General features: G+C 40.0%; 1 protein-coding gene and 1 long non-coding RNA gene across 2 annotated transcripts in view; one reads left to right on the forward strand and one right to left on the reverse strand.

Annotated features, from left to right (window-relative positions):
- Positions 1 to 19920, forward strand: part of COL4A4 (collagen type IV alpha 4 chain) — a 56181-nt gene that overhangs the window by 12608 nt on the left and 23653 nt on the right. The window contains exons 4-23 of the mRNA XM_054175593.1: positions 2090 to 2224; positions 2619 to 2663; positions 4266 to 4382; positions 6688 to 6756; positions 6972 to 7007; positions 7469 to 7531; positions 7978 to 8013; positions 8172 to 8213; positions 8780 to 8860; positions 9567 to 9620; positions 10808 to 10867; positions 11565 to 11609; positions 12702 to 12755; positions 14845 to 14914; positions 16344 to 16448; positions 17026 to 17190; positions 17736 to 17828; positions 18139 to 18302; positions 18673 to 18745; positions 19427 to 19533. Coding sequence (XP_054031568.1) covers positions 2090 to 2224; positions 2619 to 2663; positions 4266 to 4382; positions 6688 to 6756; positions 6972 to 7007; positions 7469 to 7531; positions 7978 to 8013; positions 8172 to 8213; positions 8780 to 8860; positions 9567 to 9620; positions 10808 to 10867; positions 11565 to 11609; positions 12702 to 12755; positions 14845 to 14914; positions 16344 to 16448; positions 17026 to 17190; positions 17736 to 17828; positions 18139 to 18302; positions 18673 to 18745; positions 19427 to 19533 — 1614 coding nt within the window. The remainder of the gene's footprint in view (positions 1 to 2089; positions 2225 to 2618; positions 2664 to 4265; positions 4383 to 6687; positions 6757 to 6971; positions 7008 to 7468; positions 7532 to 7977; positions 8014 to 8171; positions 8214 to 8779; positions 8861 to 9566; positions 9621 to 10807; positions 10868 to 11564; positions 11610 to 12701; positions 12756 to 14844; positions 14915 to 16343; positions 16449 to 17025; positions 17191 to 17735; positions 17829 to 18138; positions 18303 to 18672; positions 18746 to 19426; positions 19534 to 19920) is intronic.
- On the reverse strand, positions 1725 to 4915 carry LOC128898810 (uncharacterized). The gene is made up of 4 exons (XR_008462982.1): positions 4754 to 4915; positions 2768 to 2945; positions 2072 to 2155; positions 1725 to 1890 (listed from the first exon to the last, which is right to left on the reverse strand). It is a non-coding gene; the product is annotated as an uncharacterized LOC128898810 (long non-coding RNA).

The raw sequence follows: 19920 nt of genomic DNA on the forward strand, positions 1-19920 counted from the left end.
AAGCAGGATCAAGGTTTAACTGAGAAGAGCCACTAAAGACAAGTGGAACATGAGTTGTAGGATACTTTTCCAGGTCATCCTCTGTTGGGAAGAGATCCGACGGCGAGCAGGGTGAGGGAAAGGTGCAACAATCAATATGATTGCTAAGCAAGCTTCACCTTTATTGTTCAAAAGCATGGCTTATAAAGCATCTCAACTAAACATGCACAAATGTCATTATTCTATTGGCTATTAGTCCAGGGTTACATTATAATATCCAGCCTCCTTGTGGTTAGGCCTACATGCAACTTCACAAGCTCTTTCTCAGTAGTCCTTTGTTTAACATATACTTTGTTTCACACACTGTTATCTTTCAAGCAGCTGCGAGCACAGCCACAAGGCTATGGTGGCCTTGCTGCATCAGCACACTAGCTTACTGTGAGCAGTAAACAACAAGATGGAGTCCAGCCTATGCACTTTGTTCAAGCAGCTGTGCCATAGAATCATGTCCCTGCAATTCAAGCCATTCCTCAACAATCCTTACCTGTAAGTGTAGGGATTCTTTTCCTGTCCTCAGGACCGGTGGTGATCCAATTCTGCTTCTAGTACAGTGTAAGCCTAGAGTAGTTTCTGTTCCAAGCAGGTAGTAAGTCACCTTCTCATTCCTCTTTCTTTGCTGATTTGATTGGCTGGTGTATACAGCACATTTCTTCACATCCAACTGTCAAATCACACTGATTTTACCAAGGTATTTTAAAAGACAGATAGGGAATACATAAAAATATGTTTAGGTCTTTGCTTGTAGTTCACAAGATAAGATTTAACCCAGATTGAGGCCGTTGAAATGTTTGCACTGAAAAACAAGCAATTAAATTCTGTTGCTTCAACATAATCTGTCTCCTAAAGTGACCTATCCTCTTCCAATCACCTTTGATTTCTGTCAATTTATTTTCTTTCAATCCATTTATAGAAATAAATGTCTGGTCTTTCCGTTTTGTAAATGAGGTTGTACCAAAATATCCTTTACTGCCCTCAAGTGGTCTTAGAGCCATCTGCTTTTCTTGAGAACACATGGGGCTCCACTTTGCTTTCTTTTTAATAGTGTGATATAGTGGGTTGATTAGTTGACAAATTCTGAAAAGAAAGCAAAACACTTTTCAGTTTAGAAACAAAACAAGTTATAGCTCAACAAAGATAATGATGCAGAATGAAAAAGATGAGTAAGAGAAATAAAGACCTGTAAATACGTAGATTTTGTAGGGTGAAAGTGCAGACAGGTCACATGTGAAGTCTGATTCGAAAGCTTGCCTCATTCAGCACTTTGAATCTATCATTTAATAGTTGTTTAGCAGCACAGAACAAAAACTGCAGCAAATCCAAAACAACTCTATGAGCAATGCTATGGACCGAAAAAACCAGCTGGCATGGGAAGTACTTTTACTTCAGAACATATATGACGCTGGGAAAGTTAGCAGAAATCCACCGAGCTGGTCTGTATGGTACTGAAGGTACAGATCCTCAAATCAGAGCCATATAGAGATAAATTTCTGCAACCTTCCAAACCATTTTAACACAATCTATTAAAATTTATACTTTCAATAAATGTGGTGGCTCATAACAAATATCCCCACCCCCTGCAGGAAACATCACAAGTTTAAAAGAAGACATTAAATAAGTGTGAGGTAGAAAAAGAATGCAGATAATTAACATATACTGTGACTTAAAGAAGGTACTCTCCATTTTTCCTAACTGTGCACAAAGTTCCTTTGTCTAAAATGAGTGATCACTTCTCTGGTGGTAAAAATGGGATGCTCAGTGGAATCTTATGCTTGCAGAGGATGATACTTAACGCCGATGGAGCCAGGAGGGCTTGCAGTTTATCCCAGGCATCTCAGAGGTGGTGCTGGAGACCTGGTGATGGTGAAAAGAAATTAACACTTTGAGCAAGTTGTTAAATTTGCAGGTTGTGTTCTTTGATGCATGGAACAAATCTGCAGGCTGTACAGCAGGCTGGTTTGAATCATGAGTGTGTATACATTGTGAGCTGTGTTTTATCCATACAGTCATCTCCTGCTGCAAGGTTTACGCTCACTTCTTTGCACTCTTTCAGGGTCAGCCTGGTGATCTGGGAGCTCAAGGTCCAATTGGGTCCTTGGGATCTACAGGACCAGCTGGTCTACCAGGGGAAAAAGGACAGAGAGGTGAGAATGGGCAGCCTGGGCCAGCTGGAGAAAAAGGTGATAAGGTAGGAAACACCATGGACAGCTCTTTTAGGTCTATGAAGTATACAATGTTAAATGTTAGCAAGCTAAACAGAACCTAGATGGTCAAAAAGTGTTTATTTTGTAAGTTAGAGGCAACTTGGCTCTCTCTGTCACTTCATAACCTTCGGAGAATTAATGGTATGAGAGTCAGACCTTTGTCCTTTGCTGTACCGTCTGTCGTTAGATGGGTGACTCTTGGTTCTAGTCTCCTGCTAAGGCAAGCCCATGAAACATTTTTCAGATATTACAGCTTTTGATTCATGTTACAAACAAGACTGTTAATTGTTTCTTGCTAGACAGTATCACATATTCTTGTTTTTCATTCGACTTAAGAGTTAATGACCTCAGCAGCTTTGTTTTGTCATCTCTTTTTAGGGCCCAACTGGAGTCCCAGGGTTTCCTGGCTTAGATGGTGTTCCTGTACGTATTGAATTAATATTACTCCATAAAAATTAGAGGTTCTGTAAAGTCCTAGCAAATCCTCTAGCAGAATAATAGAGTAAATAAATTGTTTGGCTTTGTACCATTTGATGTCATGTGACTTGCAGAGCTACATGTTTTGCAGAAGGTTAAGATAGCCAGGTTAACTCCAGCTGGATTCAGTACTGATAAATTCCACAAGAGTCCTGTGAGGTCAGTACATCATTTTCATGCAGGGGTGGGGCAGTGAAGATCAGACTAGCCCATGTCCATGTGTCAGTGCTAGGATTAAAAACAATGAATTTATTTCCACAGGCTCTATGTCAAGTTGTAATCTGCTTGCTTGATCTCAAATGGTGACTTGTTTACTGTTGAAATACTCTGATTTTTGCCTGTAGTTCTTTTGCAGGGAAAAAAAAAATGCACTGAAAAATTAACCATTGAGTCCAGTAGTTTTAACATAAATTGGGACTGAAGAAGGAAGGTTTGTTCTAAATATATCTTTGGAAGAGAGTGATTTTCTGTTTTTCTGAGTGTCTTCTTCAGTGTGGAAATGGGTGTGGTAAAAGGTAGTATCTCTTAGATACAGTGTTTTGAAAAAGGCTGTTTACTAGAACTGAAGTCCTCTGCTGTTATCAGTTTCATATGGCTCAAAGTTAAAATGTTGAATTTTGGTAGTGAAAACAGAAGCAAAAGCTGAGTGGGTGTCTTGGCATCTGCTTGTCAGCTGTCCACAGTTGGCAGTGGAACTGCTGCCAGAGTGTCTGTACAAGGCCAAAATGTAGCACAGAAAGGATGCTCTCCCAAGAAATGTATATGCTTTTTATGAAAAATGTTAATTAAAAACCAGTGTCCACAAATTGGGATGAAGGACCTTAAAAATAAGGAAGGTAAAAGTGGAAAAACTTTCCAGGCAAATAGCCAGGATACTTGCCTGATGATTTTTCAGAACCCTCCAAAAAATAATTTTGGGTCAAAATTACCATTTGTTCCTTACAAAAGTGTTTGATTCTGTGGGAAGTGTCACTGCTTCTGTTGCCCAGGGTCTAATGGGCAGTAGAGATAAGCCATAGCTGGGGTTAGTTCTTGCTAGGTTAGAGAATCACATCCTCAGTTCTTGCATGTATGGTGAGGATCTCTGAGATTACTTCATGCTTGAGTCAAGCTGTGTCTTGTTGTTCTTTGGTTTATGATGAGCCTTCTTGAGATGACTTCTGTGATTTTCTTCAGCTGTTTACAGCCACAGGAAAGACTACAGTTAGAGGCTGCTTTCTCTGGGAAGATAGAACGTTACTTTTTTACTCAAGTGAGAGCTCAGTCTTGCTCTCTTAAGCAATTCTGTCCCTATTATATTTGCTGTGCATCAAAGAAAAAGATATAAAATACAATTTGTTACACCAAAAAAAAAATGTTAAAAAATCTACTGGTCACAATAGAAAACATTGCTAATGCAAAAAGGATGAATCTTGGGACCACTGTGAGATGTCCTTTGGTTTAGATCCAAGGGATTTGTTTCTGAGTCTGCTGTTTCTGCTAATTAAAAAAAAAGTAATTCTCTAGTTATCATGCTGCATCTCTAATAAATATCACACTGTCTTTCAGGGGTTACCAGGAAGTGAAGGACCCAGGGGCAAGCGTGGTCCAGATGGCTGCAATGGCTCAAGAGGAGATCTGGGATTTCCAGGCGAAAATGGTTATGTTGGACCAAGAGGTCCTTATGTAGGTGAAAGGCATCCCTGCTATCTGTGAATACTCTATATGTACATTTCCCCTCCCAGCCAACAGCTCTACAAATTAAAGGAGTTTTAGACTATGGCTATACAATGCACAATGAATTTCCAGGCATGCTTACTAAGGTTGAGGGGAGTGAAGGACGCCTGGTGCCTTAGCAGATTAAGCTTGAATGTGAGATACTCTTGAAGTGTGCATGTCTCCCCTAAGAGCTAAACTCTGCTTTGTTACCCTGTACATAACCACACCTGTGCTAATACCATTTCATGGAAGTACAACTAAGGAGTAGTTTGAAACCATCACACCATTAATCAATACTTGAAATGTCTTGAAAGCTTTAATAGTTGGGGTGGACATACCTTAGCAGAATTGGCAGTAAGTGGAAGCTTCAACAAGTCTGAGTCCTGTAACATCTGAAGATTTTTAGTGTTTGATCACACAAGTGTATTAGTAGATCTCTTCCAACATCATGCTCTTGGTTTCTTGTGCCACTTTTCCCACGTGGCTGCTCTGTGCATACCGCATCCTGTCCGGGTGTTTGTCTGTATATGGAGAGATCATTTCAGTCTAAAATTAGCACTTCAATATAATTTACTTCTGCTGTTAACATGGAAAGCATTTTTAGATTGTTTAAATGGTTGTGCTAGCAGTTCTCTTCAAATGAAGATAAAATGCAGATTCATGCCAGTAGGGGATATAAATTACTGTAACTCTAAAGACATTTTGCTGAACAGATCTAGTCCTCAGTCTTTGACATTTCATGGAAACATGTTTTAGTTCTGAATGATTAATTGCTGGTTAGTAGGTATTACAGCCTCCCTGACACTTTTCAAAGAAAACAGTAAAAACAACTGTAATTTGCATGATAAGTCAAACATGTTTAGCAGAAGCTAAATAAGATGCTGATTCAGCCACAGTGTGCAGTGGGTGCCAGTGTGAAGTTATTGGAAATACAGCAACTAGGAAAAAACTACAATTTCAGTACCAAATGCTATGAAATATACAACCTAATACAAAAGTTGGTAATAACCTAATTTGGTATAGCCCTCATACTAACCCGTTACCCCTCCAAAGGGTAAAATTACCTCCACTCAAACTCTTAATTTTACCTTACTTTCTTACTTATTATGGTTTTCAAAATAAGAGGTTTTGCCTTTTATAATTAGTCAAATGACATAAAGGGAAAAATGAGACATGGGACAAATTACAGCATAAATACTCTCAATTCCAGGAGCACGCTCACTGGCAAGCCTAGAAAAGTATTTGCCACCTACAGAGAATGTGAGACACAAGAGGCCTGTAGCCTTAGATATGCACACTAAGATTCCACTGCAAATTAAATTAGCCACCCAGAAAAGCAAGGCATAGTAACCGTATTTTCTTGTGGACAAGAATGCTATTCCAACCACTCCATGAAGACTGCCTCTTTGTAAAGCAGTTTCTTACAGCTGGTTATATATTGCAGCTAACATTTTTGTGTTATTTATAACCTTGTCCCATATAGTTTTATTTAATGCTATGTACATATTCATCAGCTTTACTTCTGTTACCTTGGAGAATCTTACATTTATTAGTAAGCGCTTACCTAAGTCATGTAGGAGGTACCAAACTGAATCTAATAAAAATGGTTAATTTCACAAGAGATCACATGCAAAATAACCAAAGACAAATAGAACTTTTGGTGTGTTTAATGTGTTCTAGCTGTTTGACCTGTAATCTGCATCCAGACTACTGGAGCTATATGCAGCTGCAAACAGCTGTAATCTTCCTTTTCATTGGACTGTGCCAGGGATAAATACTTCCCTTCTTTCATTCTGATTTTAGGATTTGCACAGCCAGTGTGTAACATCAGGAAGCCAGTACAGTTTTAAAGTGGCTAAAGTTAATGAAAAACAGTATCCCATTTTATTAAAATCAATAGTTAAGTGGCTGAGTTAAATTATACCCAGTAGACTTGGACTTCACATGAGAAAACTTCAGAAGTTGTGTCTTAATATATCTGTTCTTTAGACATGTACACATCATCCATTTCTGCTATATCAGACTGAGATTTTGAGGGTGCCAAGATAGGCAAAGTTTTATAAAGGACTCCACAGCAACCACAGGAATTTAGTTCTTAAAAACAGAGGGCATACAGAAGGCAATATTACTTTCAAAGTTCTTGTTAGATAAAGGAACTGCAAAATCCTCGTGCTGTGATGGTGGTTCTAGTGGATCATTCAATCTCCATAGAGATGTAGGGTATCAGTAAGTGTGGATCATGCTTTAAAATAGCTTTTTTTTTTCTTTCAAGGGAAATCCAGGACAAAAAGGAGAAAAGGGAAATTCAGTGTATGTATCATATTTTGGAAAAGGACCTCCAGTAAGTATCTTATAGTGAAAAAAAATGTCATGTAGGAAAACATGCATAGCAAATGTCATTGTTCTCATAACTCTTCACTTTAATAAAGCTTAACACAAAAAAACCCAGCAAATTTGCAACTGGACCAGATAGATTGTGACCTTAGTAGCTGTCACATTAGAAAATACACACAACAAAGCTTGTGATCATTAATTTCTAAATGATTGTGATTTCAGGGAGACAGAGGTGATCCTGGCCCCCCTGGCATGCCTGTAAGTACAGTCAGTGGGTTCTATACATGCTTTCTGTCTTGAAGATCTCTCAGATTTTCCTTCATGGGGAAGCAGTACTGAGGTTTCTCCCTGCCTGCCTCAAACTGCAAAATTCCAGAGTAAAGTCTTAGAAACATTGAGTCCTATAGCCTGTCCTCATGACCAATTGCTGCTGGCTGAAACAGAACATACCCATTCACATTAGCTGTGCACTGAACAGTTGTCACTCTGGTACTCACTGTTTGCAGACTACTTCTTCCATGAAATGCAGGATACTGGTACTGAGCTGCTCTGGTGACAGTCAGATTTCAGGCATGGTGTGAGTTTCAGGCTGTGGACAGAATGCAGTGGCCAGTAGACTTGAGTCCAAGTGATGCTGGCATTTTGTAGGGACTGTTTTTGAGAGAAAAGGGTATGCTGAAGGTCTTTTTGCAGACAGACTTTTTTTCTGTCTTTTCCAGGGACCTAGAGGGTCAAGAGGTACAAGGGGCCCGTCCGGATACCCAGGCCACCCAGGCTTGCCTGTAAGATCATCACAGTCACACAGCCTCCCATTTGCAGGATATGTGTAAATCCTTGTCTACCAATTCCAGAACTTGCCTTAATGTAAATCAAAGTCTAGAAATCCTTTTTTTGAGGCAGATGAAGAGATATTTTTGTGTTGCCATTTGAGGTTGTAAGTACAGGAATTGGAGCATATGTTGCTCCTTCTCGTGCCTGTGTGAATGCATTTCATCCTGGCAGTCTGCGGTCACAACAGAATGCTGTGAGTGGTCTCTCCTTATTCCCTTTCCCCAAAGCCACTCTGTGGGGATGGGGCAGAACAAAGTGGCCAGGTAAAGTACATTGCACTTTGGGAAAGGCACGTCCCAAAAGGAAATTCTGCCTCTAGGTGATGCTGGCAAGAGGAGGCAACCATCAAAGCAAAGCTCTGTATCAGACATACTAACTTGTCTATTCTTTTTTAAAGGGTATTCCAGGGTACCCTGGCTTGCCGGGTGAACAGGTAGGCAATGACTTTAAGTTGTTGGTCAAACAATCATTTATACAAAGATTTGAAATGCTCCTTATGGTTTTTGTTACCAAAGAAAGAAAAGGACTTACTTGATTAAATTCTCTTGTCATCACTTTCTGAATACCTTCAAACTGTTTTTTGTCAATTAGGGAAACCCAGGTATTGGAGTGGATGGACAAAAGGGGGAGCCGGTAAGGAAACAAACACTGTTAAAAACCCTCCAATATATTTAAATATAATTATATTACTGTGCTACAGAAGTAGAAGTATAAATAGATTCTTGTATTCATTTGTGGCTGTGTGCTCCCACTAGTCATATTAGAATAGAAGGAGAAGTCATATAAAGCATTGATAATTCTGTGCAGTAGAGATGACTTCAGTGAACTGCCTGCAGGAATCAGGCACATCCTGGAGGTTTTGAAAGGCAACAATCAATAGGTTAGTGAACATCTACACCGCAATACCTTCTGTACAGACACCGCCTAAATCAAACTGCACCCTCCATTAACTGCCTGAACCCCATCAGCCACCAAATCTCATCTCTTACTATGGCCAGCAGATGCCAAGGAAAGGGTGTAAGAAGGTGGTAGAGGGGCTAAGAGATATTAGTACAAACCTCTGATTATCTGCAGGTATTAATACATGTTCAGTAAGTACAGGAATGTGTAGTGCTGTAGTACAGCAGGAAGACAGCTGAGTCTCACTGAAAAGCTGCACAGAATAAAAGGTCTCTCTGCTGTTCCTTTGGCTTCCACAGGGCGATGTTGGACTTCCTGGGCCACCTGGGACACCACTGTTAGTTGGACCTCCAGGAGCTCAGCTGTTCAAAGGAGAAAAGGTGTTAATTTTTCTTCATATTTAACTGTGCTAAACTTGACAAGCACCATCCTGTCATGTAATTTTTGCAGAAATTGCACAAGATGAATCTTTCTGTAATAAACACTCAGCTTCAGCAGAAATCCTGTTGATCAACACTCTTCCTAAAGGCATTCTTCCTTCAGAAGAGAGCCCATTTAGCTCATGTCCTCATGTCCTTAACTTTTTGTCATTAGCAAATCTTACTTCTGACTGTTCAGGGCAAGTTTGTTACTCTGCTATTGGATGTCTCACAGCTGTTCACAAACTCTTCCCATTTTCAGACCTTTAGCAGTTATTCTCTTTGAGATTTCTCCAATGTAATGTTTTGAACTACCAATTCTAACCCTTCTGTGGTGATCATGGCCACATAGCCAGTCATGCATCTCATGGGGCAATGCACCCAAGTGTGCATTTATGCACGTGTATACTTGCAGCAAACTACATAAAGCAGCAAACAAAACCCCAATACCACTCCACAATCATTAAGCTGTTTTGACAGTGTTAAGAGAAGTAAAAAATCAGTACATAACTGGTTTTCTTGGTTTTCTTCTGCTCAGTACAGCTGGAGGAACAGACTCATTGCTTAAGATGATACTTGTTAATAGTTGTCATTCAAAACAGGTCTTAAACAGCACCAAGCATGTCCTGCATATTAATATGCACAAAAAATTTCCTTGGATATGTAGGGCCAAAAAGGACTTCCTGGGGTGTCAGGACAGAGAGGGCCACGTGGACCCAAAGTAAGTAATGTGATTTGTATTTTTTTTTCCTCATGGTGCTGGCAAAGGCCTTCAGTGGTTAGGTTACTGTTTTAAAGCACAAGGTGATGGAAGAGCTGACAGCATTTGTGTTGTGAGATTTAATCATCACCTAAATCAGTGTGAAAGCAGAAACATTTTAAAACCTTTCCGGGTCTGTTTTATACATACCTGTGGAACATTACCTGGCAGTGAAAGGTCAGTCTTGTTTCCAGCTGGGCTACTGACATGTAACTGACTGAAACAGTGAAGAAAACAGAAGCACAGATTTTATTTTCTGAGAGAGAGAAATGGAGAGTATCTGCATGTGTTCATAATAGGCATGATGTGCGTTTCCTGCATGTGTTAGGGAAAGACTGACTTCACGTTAAAGGTACCATTGAGAGTAGTGAAGGCACAGCCACCTGAGAAAAAGCTGCTGTTTGCCATCTATTCTAGATTTCTTTTCTTTCTGTCAGCATGATTAATTGAAATGTTGGTGTTCCAGTAAAGAGTTTCCTGAATGCTGAGCAGAAGCAGCCATTAAAAGGATTCTGGAGACTTTATTGCTGATAGATGTGCAGGAGGAAAATACACTGGCAGAAAACTACCAGAAGCAGAATCTAACTTGGGACAAAAAAATGAGCCTACTTTATGTCAACTACTTATTTAGATTTGTAGGTAGAAGCAATGAGAAGACTGATCATCAGAGTTCCAAGCATAGCACTTTACCAGAAATTCATCTTCGTTATAAAAGGACTACTGTTACTTAGCACTGGGAAAGGAGACAAACCTGATCTTTTTACGTCAGATTTACTTTGAAACAGATTTGCTTTCTGTGCCTGCTCAGTACTAGCTGTCCACATAGATCATAGTACACTGTTTATTTATAAGCAGGAACTGAGAAATTGACTAATGCAGCCCAAAAGATGCCCAGAGCTTTACAGAAAGGTTAAACTGCTGAGAACACATTAAGCTTGGAGAAGAGACCACAGCAGTTTCTTTGAGTAACTGAAGCTACATGGACACTGCTAGTGGTGCTGTATGAATTAAGCCCTAGTGACTGAGCCTAGTAAATGGAACAAGATGTATTATAACCTAATGTATGCATAACTTAATAAACATGCACTAAAATTTATGGTAAACTTCAGTGAGCATCTTGTTTAAACAAAGTATTTTGAATGCTTCAGGGTACGCTTGGGAGAGGGGAGAAGGGTGAAAAAGGCATTCCTGGATTCCCTGGATTGCGGGTAAGGAAGTTGCAGAACAAATTACTTACCAAATTCACTATAATTATGCTCATAATCTATTTGTCAGTTTGAGTTTGCATTTCCAATGATTACTTTAAGGAATTATTTTTTTAACTAATCTGTCATACTTTCTGTATTTAAGAGCATTTAAGAATCCTGCCCTGGGACTCACCCCGTCTCAGACAAGTTCATGCAGACTTTCTGACCTTGGAAAGAAAGTAAATCAGTAGAGTGCCACTCTAAATATTTAGATCTGCACAAAGCTTCTCTGGAGTAGCACAATACAAACATAGTAATTCTAGTATATTCCATATGTGCTGATGGGAGCTCTTTAGAGCAGCTTGTGCTTGATTTCTGTAACAGTGCTCACATGAAGCAATATGTCCACTACTGTGCTTGGTGCAGTATGATATATGAGTGAAGTGAATACCTACCTGGTTAAGTTTGGTCTGTAGTTCAAATTCATGCCCATCTCATACAAATTATTTGCAAAAACCTTGCCAAGTTTTTGAGAAACATGCCAAGAAATTGTTATCTAAGGAATATTAACTGCTTAGCAATTCTGAATAGTAATATTACTGAAAAATACCCCAAACAGTACTTATCTAAGGAACATTAAGTGCTCAGCAATTCTGAATAGGTGTAATTTTGAATAAGCATTTGCTGGCTTAGCTCACAATCTACTTGCTTTTATCAGGGTAATCCTGGCTCTTATGGACCTGCTGGCTTTCCTGGAATGAAGGTAAGAAGATGAGAAGTCCAAGCAGCTCCCTGAAACATGGGATCAGTGAGACTGGCTTTTGTGTGGATTTGTGCAGATTTGGAATTTCCACATACTTGGATAGTTCACATTACATTCCTTGCTTTCTCTCCTGCTACCTGTTGCCACAAAAGTTGTGCCAACTCTTTGTCTTCACATTTCTGCCACTATGAAATTCAGCTGAAATTGGCTAATGAAGTCTTGAGTTGCAAGCAGGGGGAAGAGTCGCGCATGTGGGACGTGCACATAGCATGATGGAAAAGTTCCACAGCATGTTAACTTTGTTTGACATGGTGACATTGCTTGTGAAATTTTGTGTCAGATGCATGCTTTGTTCATCTTTCTGGCTCAAGAAGTTCCAGTTTAGCATTTAAATCTGCTAAGTAATGGCTGTGTAATGGTTGGACTCGTGGTCTTAAAGGTCTCTTCCAAATGATTCTATGAAATGTTAGTTATAAATGACAACATTCTACTGGAGTGAAGAACAAGAGATGTACATATGTAGATCCCCTTCTTGCCTTTTCCTGCCTCCTCTTCTGGCTCATTTCAAATCTAGTGGAGGTAATGATCCTACTGTTGATAAATTGCACCGAAGTGCAGGTATTTGCATCCTGAGTTATGTTCCAGGTGGCTGTTTAATCTGTGCAACTGCTCTTTACTCTGTACTTTACCACTGCTGACCTGAAGTGTTTGAATACAGGATGAAGGAGCATATTACTAATCACAAAAGGAGAGGGGAAGCTGGTATGTAGCTCATTTAAGAAGGTCATTCAGCAGGCAGTAAGCCAGTTTCAGCTGTATTAAGCAGATGAGTCTGCTGGGATGTAATTCAGCTACTTCTGTGCCCCAGCTAACCTGAATTTCCTGATCACTAAAGTAACCTGTTGTGGGGTTTGTAGCAGAAGAGATTCTGTGAAACCTATCATCTCTTGTTCAAACTCAGTGACTTTTCTCAAGCAAACTGCTGATGTTGTCACAACATAATCCTATTGCCTGACTGCCTTACTGGGTTGTGTTCAATTCCAGTAATATCTTAACAGATTAATTAAATTATATTTATGTGGTCTTTTCTAGGGGGAAACAGGATTTGCTGGTTTTCCTGGACAGCCTGGCTATCCAGGCATACAGGTAAGAAAACCCAGCACATCCCTGCATGCACATGTGCACGCAGACATAGATACATAAATGCTATATGAGTGCTAATGAGGCCTCCCAAATGTACCTGCTTGTCAGACCATTTCCTTTTCTATAGTCAGATGTACTGTTGTCATGATAATCATAGTTACTCAACACCATGGTAGTGAATAGCAACATAAGAAAACATTCCTGCTTGGTGCATATCAGAGTGAGAATTCCATTTTGCTTGACATACAAATTGATTAATGGCAATTGCCAATAGTTGTCTGGTGGTGACACTAATGAACTTGGCTCTAAATAGTCTGAAATACAAAAGTCAAGAAGCTTTTATTTCCCTCTGAAATAAAGTTTGTGGAAAGCTGCATATCAACCAGTAACTTTTCTTAAAGCATCAGGAGTTGCACCTCTGAAATCAGAGGAATGACACTCAGGAGATTTGAGCCAGAGTCATCTCAGATATAAATTGAAGGCTAAGGTGGGAACACACTCTACATAATCTGAGATGACAAAAGGAATTAAACTGTGGCTGGATCAAGCTTGCCATAAGAAGTATACTGCTAAAGACACAGCTGACAAGAAGCAATAAACATGTTTTCAGAAAGCAGGTTTACAAATGAGAAATGACAAATACATGGAGTAAATAAGTAAAAGTACAGTGAAAACAACTGCTTTAGTCACATGCTTACTTGTTTCAAAGTTAGGCTTGCCAGGAGAGTGCTAGTCAAGATTTCATACTTGGTGGGGGGAAACAGCCCATGGATGTTCATTTTTTCGACTATTTGCTTATTGTCAGCTTCACAACAATGTGGGATTCTTCAGATCATAATTAGCCAGAAAAATAACATCTCTTATTTAAACAGAAAAATCATTATAGCCCATTACTTCCCAAAAGCAGAGTCAAACCTTTAGTGTTTTGTTGTTAAAAAGTACTCACCCAGATATTTCAGTTGGGGCATCATTAATGAACTTGAGTCAAGAGATGGTATAGACAGCACAGTGTGTTCCTCAGTCTGCATTGATTAGCCCACAGCTTGAGAAGCCATCAGTTAACACTACAAACAGTAAGCAAAAAATAATTAATTGTTGGTAACTTAGGCTAGAGTGAAGTTTGGATGCCTGTGGCAATGATTCAGGAAGTGGAAACACTTGGAGCAAATGAAGATGAATCAGGTAGACTCAGCTTAAAGGAATATCAATTTAAGTTACAGAGTTACACAAAATTTGGAATCATTGCACAGATGCTGTAGTTTTGTTTGGGAAACAGTTGGATAAATCTGATTATTCCTGAAAAGTGCAGGTATCCAGTTTTGCAGTCCTAGTTCTTCTTGTCTGTGTCCTAAAAAGCCCTGAACTTTCATCCCAGGCACAACCTCACTATGCTGTTCCCACAGGCACATTCTTGTCTTCTCAGCTGCCATTTGCCACACAGAACAGGCCTGATTCCTAATCTACAAAGCAAAAAATCTAATAGAATTTGCCACACAAGAGACTTCCCTGAAGTCCACTTCACTTGCAATGCCACATATCAAAATCCAAGCTAATTTAGAAATCCTCCAAGCAGAAATGATTTTCCATGCCATTAGTAGTCACTTTCATGTTTCTCTGATGCAGATGTTTTAAACTTCTTATAAGAACTTTGAATATCTCTTACCATCAATAATATGTAACACTGTGAAACCTCTTTTCTTAATGCTTATGTGTCATCATAGAAGTAATTTTCAAGCCTGTTATAGGATTTTAAGGCAAATGATTGCAGTTTGGCTGTTAAAACATCTCAATTAAATGGGTACAGATTTACTGTAATTAATTCATCTTTTACAATAAATGAACGAAACCAAATGCAGCAGCCCCAAGTTCTGAAGAGTCAAACAGATACACTGCTTAGTCATGGTGTCTGGAAAGATCCTGACCATTTTAAGTATTTTTGTTTGATTTTAAATGCTGTAAAGTGTCAAAATTGAATTTCCCAGGTGATGTGTGTCACATCCTTACATACCCCACCGTTGTTGAAGTTTTCGGGTACATGCTAGCACACTGCATGCTGTATGTGGCAGTAAAAATTATTGTTGTACTTTTACAGGGGGATCCAGGAGAAAAAGGACCCCCAGGTCCTCCTGGAGCTGTTGGAACTCCACTTCTTCCCATAAAAGGTTATAGCCAGATTTAACTAGTCTTTATGTTGTATAAAGTGTGCAGGACCTGTTTTGCCAAGGTGCTTGAGAGTGATCATAAGGAATTAGAAAAAGATCCTAAAGTATATTCCTAGTAGCCACATTCTCTCTGTGTGTGTAACTGATCTTACTGGAACTACATCAAATGTACAAGACCCTTACACACATAGTCCCAGCTAGATCTGCAGGACTACCCCTAGGTATTGAGCCTAAGCATATTTAGGAAACAACTATGAAAAGTAAACCTGTGCTAAATAATGGATAAGAAAACCAGGCTTCTCCTGGGAATTTTGAATTCCTGTTTTCAAAATGGCCACAAAACACAGCTTTTAGACTGCAGTTTGGCTTCCTGTCACATAGCAGGGTGAACTGGTACTCCTGTAACTAGTACTCCCAACAGAATACCTGGCAAACTTACTACCTTTCTACCAAAACCTCAGGCTGTGGTTTTATATCCCAGCTCCCTTCATCCCTATCTTTACCATCTAGTCTGTGAAAAGATGTGTGCTAGTTCCTATGGCTTAGCAGGAGGCAGTGGGCAACAGCCAGGCCAGCTGCCTGGAAGAGATTTGTTTTAACATCTCACACACTAAGATTTTAACACAGAACTTCTCATGAATTGTATTTCTAGTGCTGCAAATGCTGATTGTGAATGCAGAAGTAAGTTGTAACACAAACCCGGCTCAGCACAACTGCCCCATTACAATCATAGAATGGTTTGGGTTGGAAGAGACCACCAAAGGTCATCTAGTCCAATCCTCTCTGCAGTGAGCAGGGGCATCTTCTACTAGATCAGGTTGCCCAGAGCCTTGTCAAGCCTCACCTTGAATGTGTCCAGGGATAGGGTCTCAACTTCCTTCATGGGCACCCTGTTCCAGTGTTCAAGATAGGGGCCTCAAGATTAGATAAGGGCTTCATCCAAAACTCAATTGAATTTGTTTTCCATTGGCTGGTAAATGCAATTGTGAAATATATTCAGTACAGCACTTTGGAAAACACATTCTTTAAAATGTTTAATCCAGTTTAAACTGGAGTGATCCCCAACCAGCCTGCCCCATTGTACTGCCAAACATTTGTAACATGAGATGTGCATTTATTGAAAATGCTACTTATTTTTGACAAATATGTCTTGACTTCTGAAACATGTGGCACAGAGATACTGCTGTGGAGTGATGAAGAGTTAAAACTCTGCCCACAAAATGGAAGGAATCCGTGGAAAAGTAACTGAATCCTCCCACCTTAAAATCAGATTGTCTCACGTTTAGAAACGTTTCATAAAGAGAACAGAAGTTACTGTGTTTTACCTTTGTGTAGCTCCCAAATGACAGTTTTGGTTGCAGTTTAATTTAGATTGAAGCTGTCAATGTCAGAAGGTGTTCAATTCACGTGCTTTTGTAATTCTGTGTAGGTCCACAAGGAGATCCTGGGTTTCCAGGTCCTGCTGGTGACATGGGGTCAGTTGGACCAGTCGGTCCTGCAGGCCGGCTGGGAAGACCAGGAGATGACGGAACAAGTAAGAGAAGGAGGGGATAAAAGGTGAACTACATAGAGTAGGAAAAAAGGCATCTAAAAGAAAAGTGTTCTTTGTTCTTTCTTGATGTGTCACCAATACAGCAAGGATTTCAGCTCTAGAGAGAGTTCAATAAAAGTATTAGTTCAGCCCTTGGTGGCCAAAAGAGAACCCAAATGATCCAAACAGAGCATTAGGATTTACCAGAAAAGGTAACAGAATGCTACCACACACTGTAAATCTATGGTATGCTTGTATCTAGAGTGTGGTGCTCAGAAGTTCTATTCTCCATCTCAGAATGTGGGAAGGAAGGTGATGAGGATGACTTTGCTCTAAGGAATGAGAATAACTGAGATCTCTGTAAGAGATTTAATAGGGAGGAGGAAAAGAAGCACTTGAAGGTCTAAAGCAGGACCTTCTTTTCCTGAGGAACCTGGGCAACAGATTTAGATGTAAGCTTTTGTTACATAGAAGCTCTTCTTCAGACAGTTCTGAATGGTCTGTAATTTTCCTCCTTGATATGTTGTAGTAACTGTTACTATGAAGCTTTATAAGCCATATACCATTATGTTCTTCATAGGTCTACCTGGCCTGCCAGGAGTGAGTGGGGCACCAGGACCTCAAGGTTTTCCAGGTGACCCTGGTTTCCCTGGAACAGGTGAATCAATCCCAGGAAGACCTGGATATCCTGGACCACCAGGCTTACCAGGACAGCCAGGAAGACAAGGCTTACCTGGACTACCCAGTAGGTTCAGCAGCATTTATATGTTGAGACTATTATCCTGCATATTAATAGATTCATTGCTTTTGTTAGTCCCACAGAAAATTAGAGGTGAAAAGTATATTTCAACAGATACATAAAACTTTTTAAATGCTATATAAAACATATTTTTCCTACTAGCTGTTGATCAGTGAGATGTCAAGATTGTCATAGTTTTCTGGATGATTTAACCCCACAGAGTAACAAGTATCAAAATGCCCCTAAAACATGCCATCTAAAGTTAAAACAGCAAACTGGGAACAAAACCCAAATCAGCATCCTTTAGTAAAGAAATAAGAGTCAAAGTTCTACAGTAGAAAAAGGAAGAAGTGGTGGCAATGCAAAAGTCATGTGTCAACATGAACTCTAGCCAGACAGTCTCCTGTAGTATGATCTACTTGTAAAACATTTCATGAGATCTTGGGCTCTTCATGTGAGGATAACAAGAAAAGTGAGTGGAGAACACATGAGCTGAGCTAAGGAAACTGGCAACCTGATCCATGCTAGCTGTACAATTCATTTTTTCAAAGGTGTAATCTGTACTGAGAGAGGGATCCCTGGAGGACCTGGAGCGAAGGGTCAGTTAGGCCTTCCAGGAAGAAAAGGTGCAAAGGGAGAAAAGGGTAAGTGTGCCTGGAGGCCAGCAATTCACATATGAGATCTTTGCCACATCAGTCAGACCTAACTTGATAAGAACTTTGTGGTAACGTAGAGGATAAAGACCCATCAGACTGTGAAGTGGTCTGTTGGCATTGGGACTTCTAACTAATCATGTCAGTGCAGCAGTTACTCAGCACTATAAAAACTGATGTGCTTCACTCCTTTAAAGGCCATCATGAGATAAAATGGTCTGTGCACAAGTCAGAAGAGCAGTGTTATTCTTTTAGAATTAACTGTGCAGCTGTTCAATGTAATTGTGACCTATTGGTGTAGGAAATCGAGGCCTCTGCTCATGTACTGCTGGTCCTCCTGGTCCCCGTGGTGTGCAAGGACCTCCAGGTACTCCAGGAAAGAAAGGACAAATGGGATACCCTGGAAGACACGGAGAAAAGGGTGATCCAGGCTTATCTGGTGCAATGGGATCTCCAGGGCACCCTGTGAGTAGTTTTCATGAGGTTCAGTAAATAAATAACATCAGGTTACCACTTACACAGTAGGGGAACTGCCCTGGAAAGTTACCTGCAGGTTCTATCTACTTTTGTTTATTTTAATCTTCTTGGAGGATCATTTTATCAGTTTCTATCTGATCTCCCTTGCAGCAGTGGGCAGAGTTTGACACTGAGAGACAGAATCCCCAGAAGCATTTCTTTTGGGCGTGTTACTCTAACTGGTGTGGGTTTTGGAAACAATACAAGAACAAGACCTGGTTATTTAATTCCCTCCTCAATTCCCACACTGATTCCTTGGTGGAGATAACTGACAACTTTTTATTAATGGTTTGTGGTTTCTTTTTTTGGTAATGGTAAGGGGCTACCTGGTTCTGCTGGGCAACATGGTGAGAAAGGAGAGAAGGGTGATCCAGGAAGAGTTAGAATAAAAGGTAAACACACATTTTTATCATTAGCAATTTTGTTTCCTATACAATGTCTAGGCAATAACAGAAGAAAAAACTGTCTTCAGCTGCTGTTTAATAAAGTCATTACTTCAGTAAGTTACTGAAGCCTGTACATCCAAACTGCTTTCTTGGTACTACCTCATTCATTTTCTTCTTATGCACAAGATCAGCACAGTGTTCTGCGGATTGTACTCTATGGTTGTGCCACAAACCAGTTTTAACAGGTTATTAATGCTAAAACCCACCTTTTTGTCTCATGTGATAGATAATCAGGTTCTGTAGAGCAAAGACCAAGCAGGACACAATTACTGTGAATGCATGAAGAAATAGTATTGTACCTTTGGGGAATATCAATGCAAATACTCTGCACCATAATGCACTGCTGTATCCTTCCTGCACTGCAACCAGGTTGAACAAAAGCCACGTTCTTGTGGTGCCTGTAAACTTGTCTTTTACAGAGATCAAATTGTTCCAGGAGGTGTCCAACTACGTATTGCCTCCCTAAGCCTAGAATACCTCACTAAGGAAATGGGAATCCAAGGACTAGAAGTGATCCTACAGATGTGATGAATGGCTACCCAGCAGTTACCTGAGCAGAAACAAACCCCTCAGAACTTACTGGAAATACTACACTTTCTCTTTTTTTTTTCTTTTTAATTGTTTAAGGAATAAAAGGAGAAAGAGGTCCTACTGGAGCTCCAGGATTTCCAGGCCAAAGGGGCAATGATGGCAGAGATGGGGAACTAGGATTGCCTGGGGAAAAAGGAAATGAGGTAACGTTTGACTTTCAGATAGTTGTATTTTTTCATCTCAGATAACAAGAAATTACTAGCTCTGTAGTGATGGAAGTACTAATTCATTCCAAATTCCTAGCACATTAATCATTTTCCTCACTTCATGTTAGCCTAGATCAGTAAGTGTAGCTTTTATGCACCAAAAAAAATTAAAAATTGGAGGTATTACTGCCTTTTTTTTTTGCCTTTTTTCTGTATTCCTGAAATTCTGTATCACAGAATCACCAAGGTTGGAAGAGACCTCAAAGAGCATCAAGTCCAACCTGTCACCACAGACCTCGTAACTAAACCGTGGCACCAAGTGCCATGTCCAATCCCCTCTTGAACACCTCCAGGGATGGGGACTCCACCACCTCCCTGGGCAGC

This window comes from Dryobates pubescens, chromosome 32 (assembly GCF_014839835.1).
Source record: "Dryobates pubescens isolate bDryPub1 chromosome 32, bDryPub1.pri, whole genome shotgun sequence".
NCBI lineage: Eukaryota > Metazoa > Chordata > Aves > Piciformes > Picidae > Dryobates > Dryobates pubescens.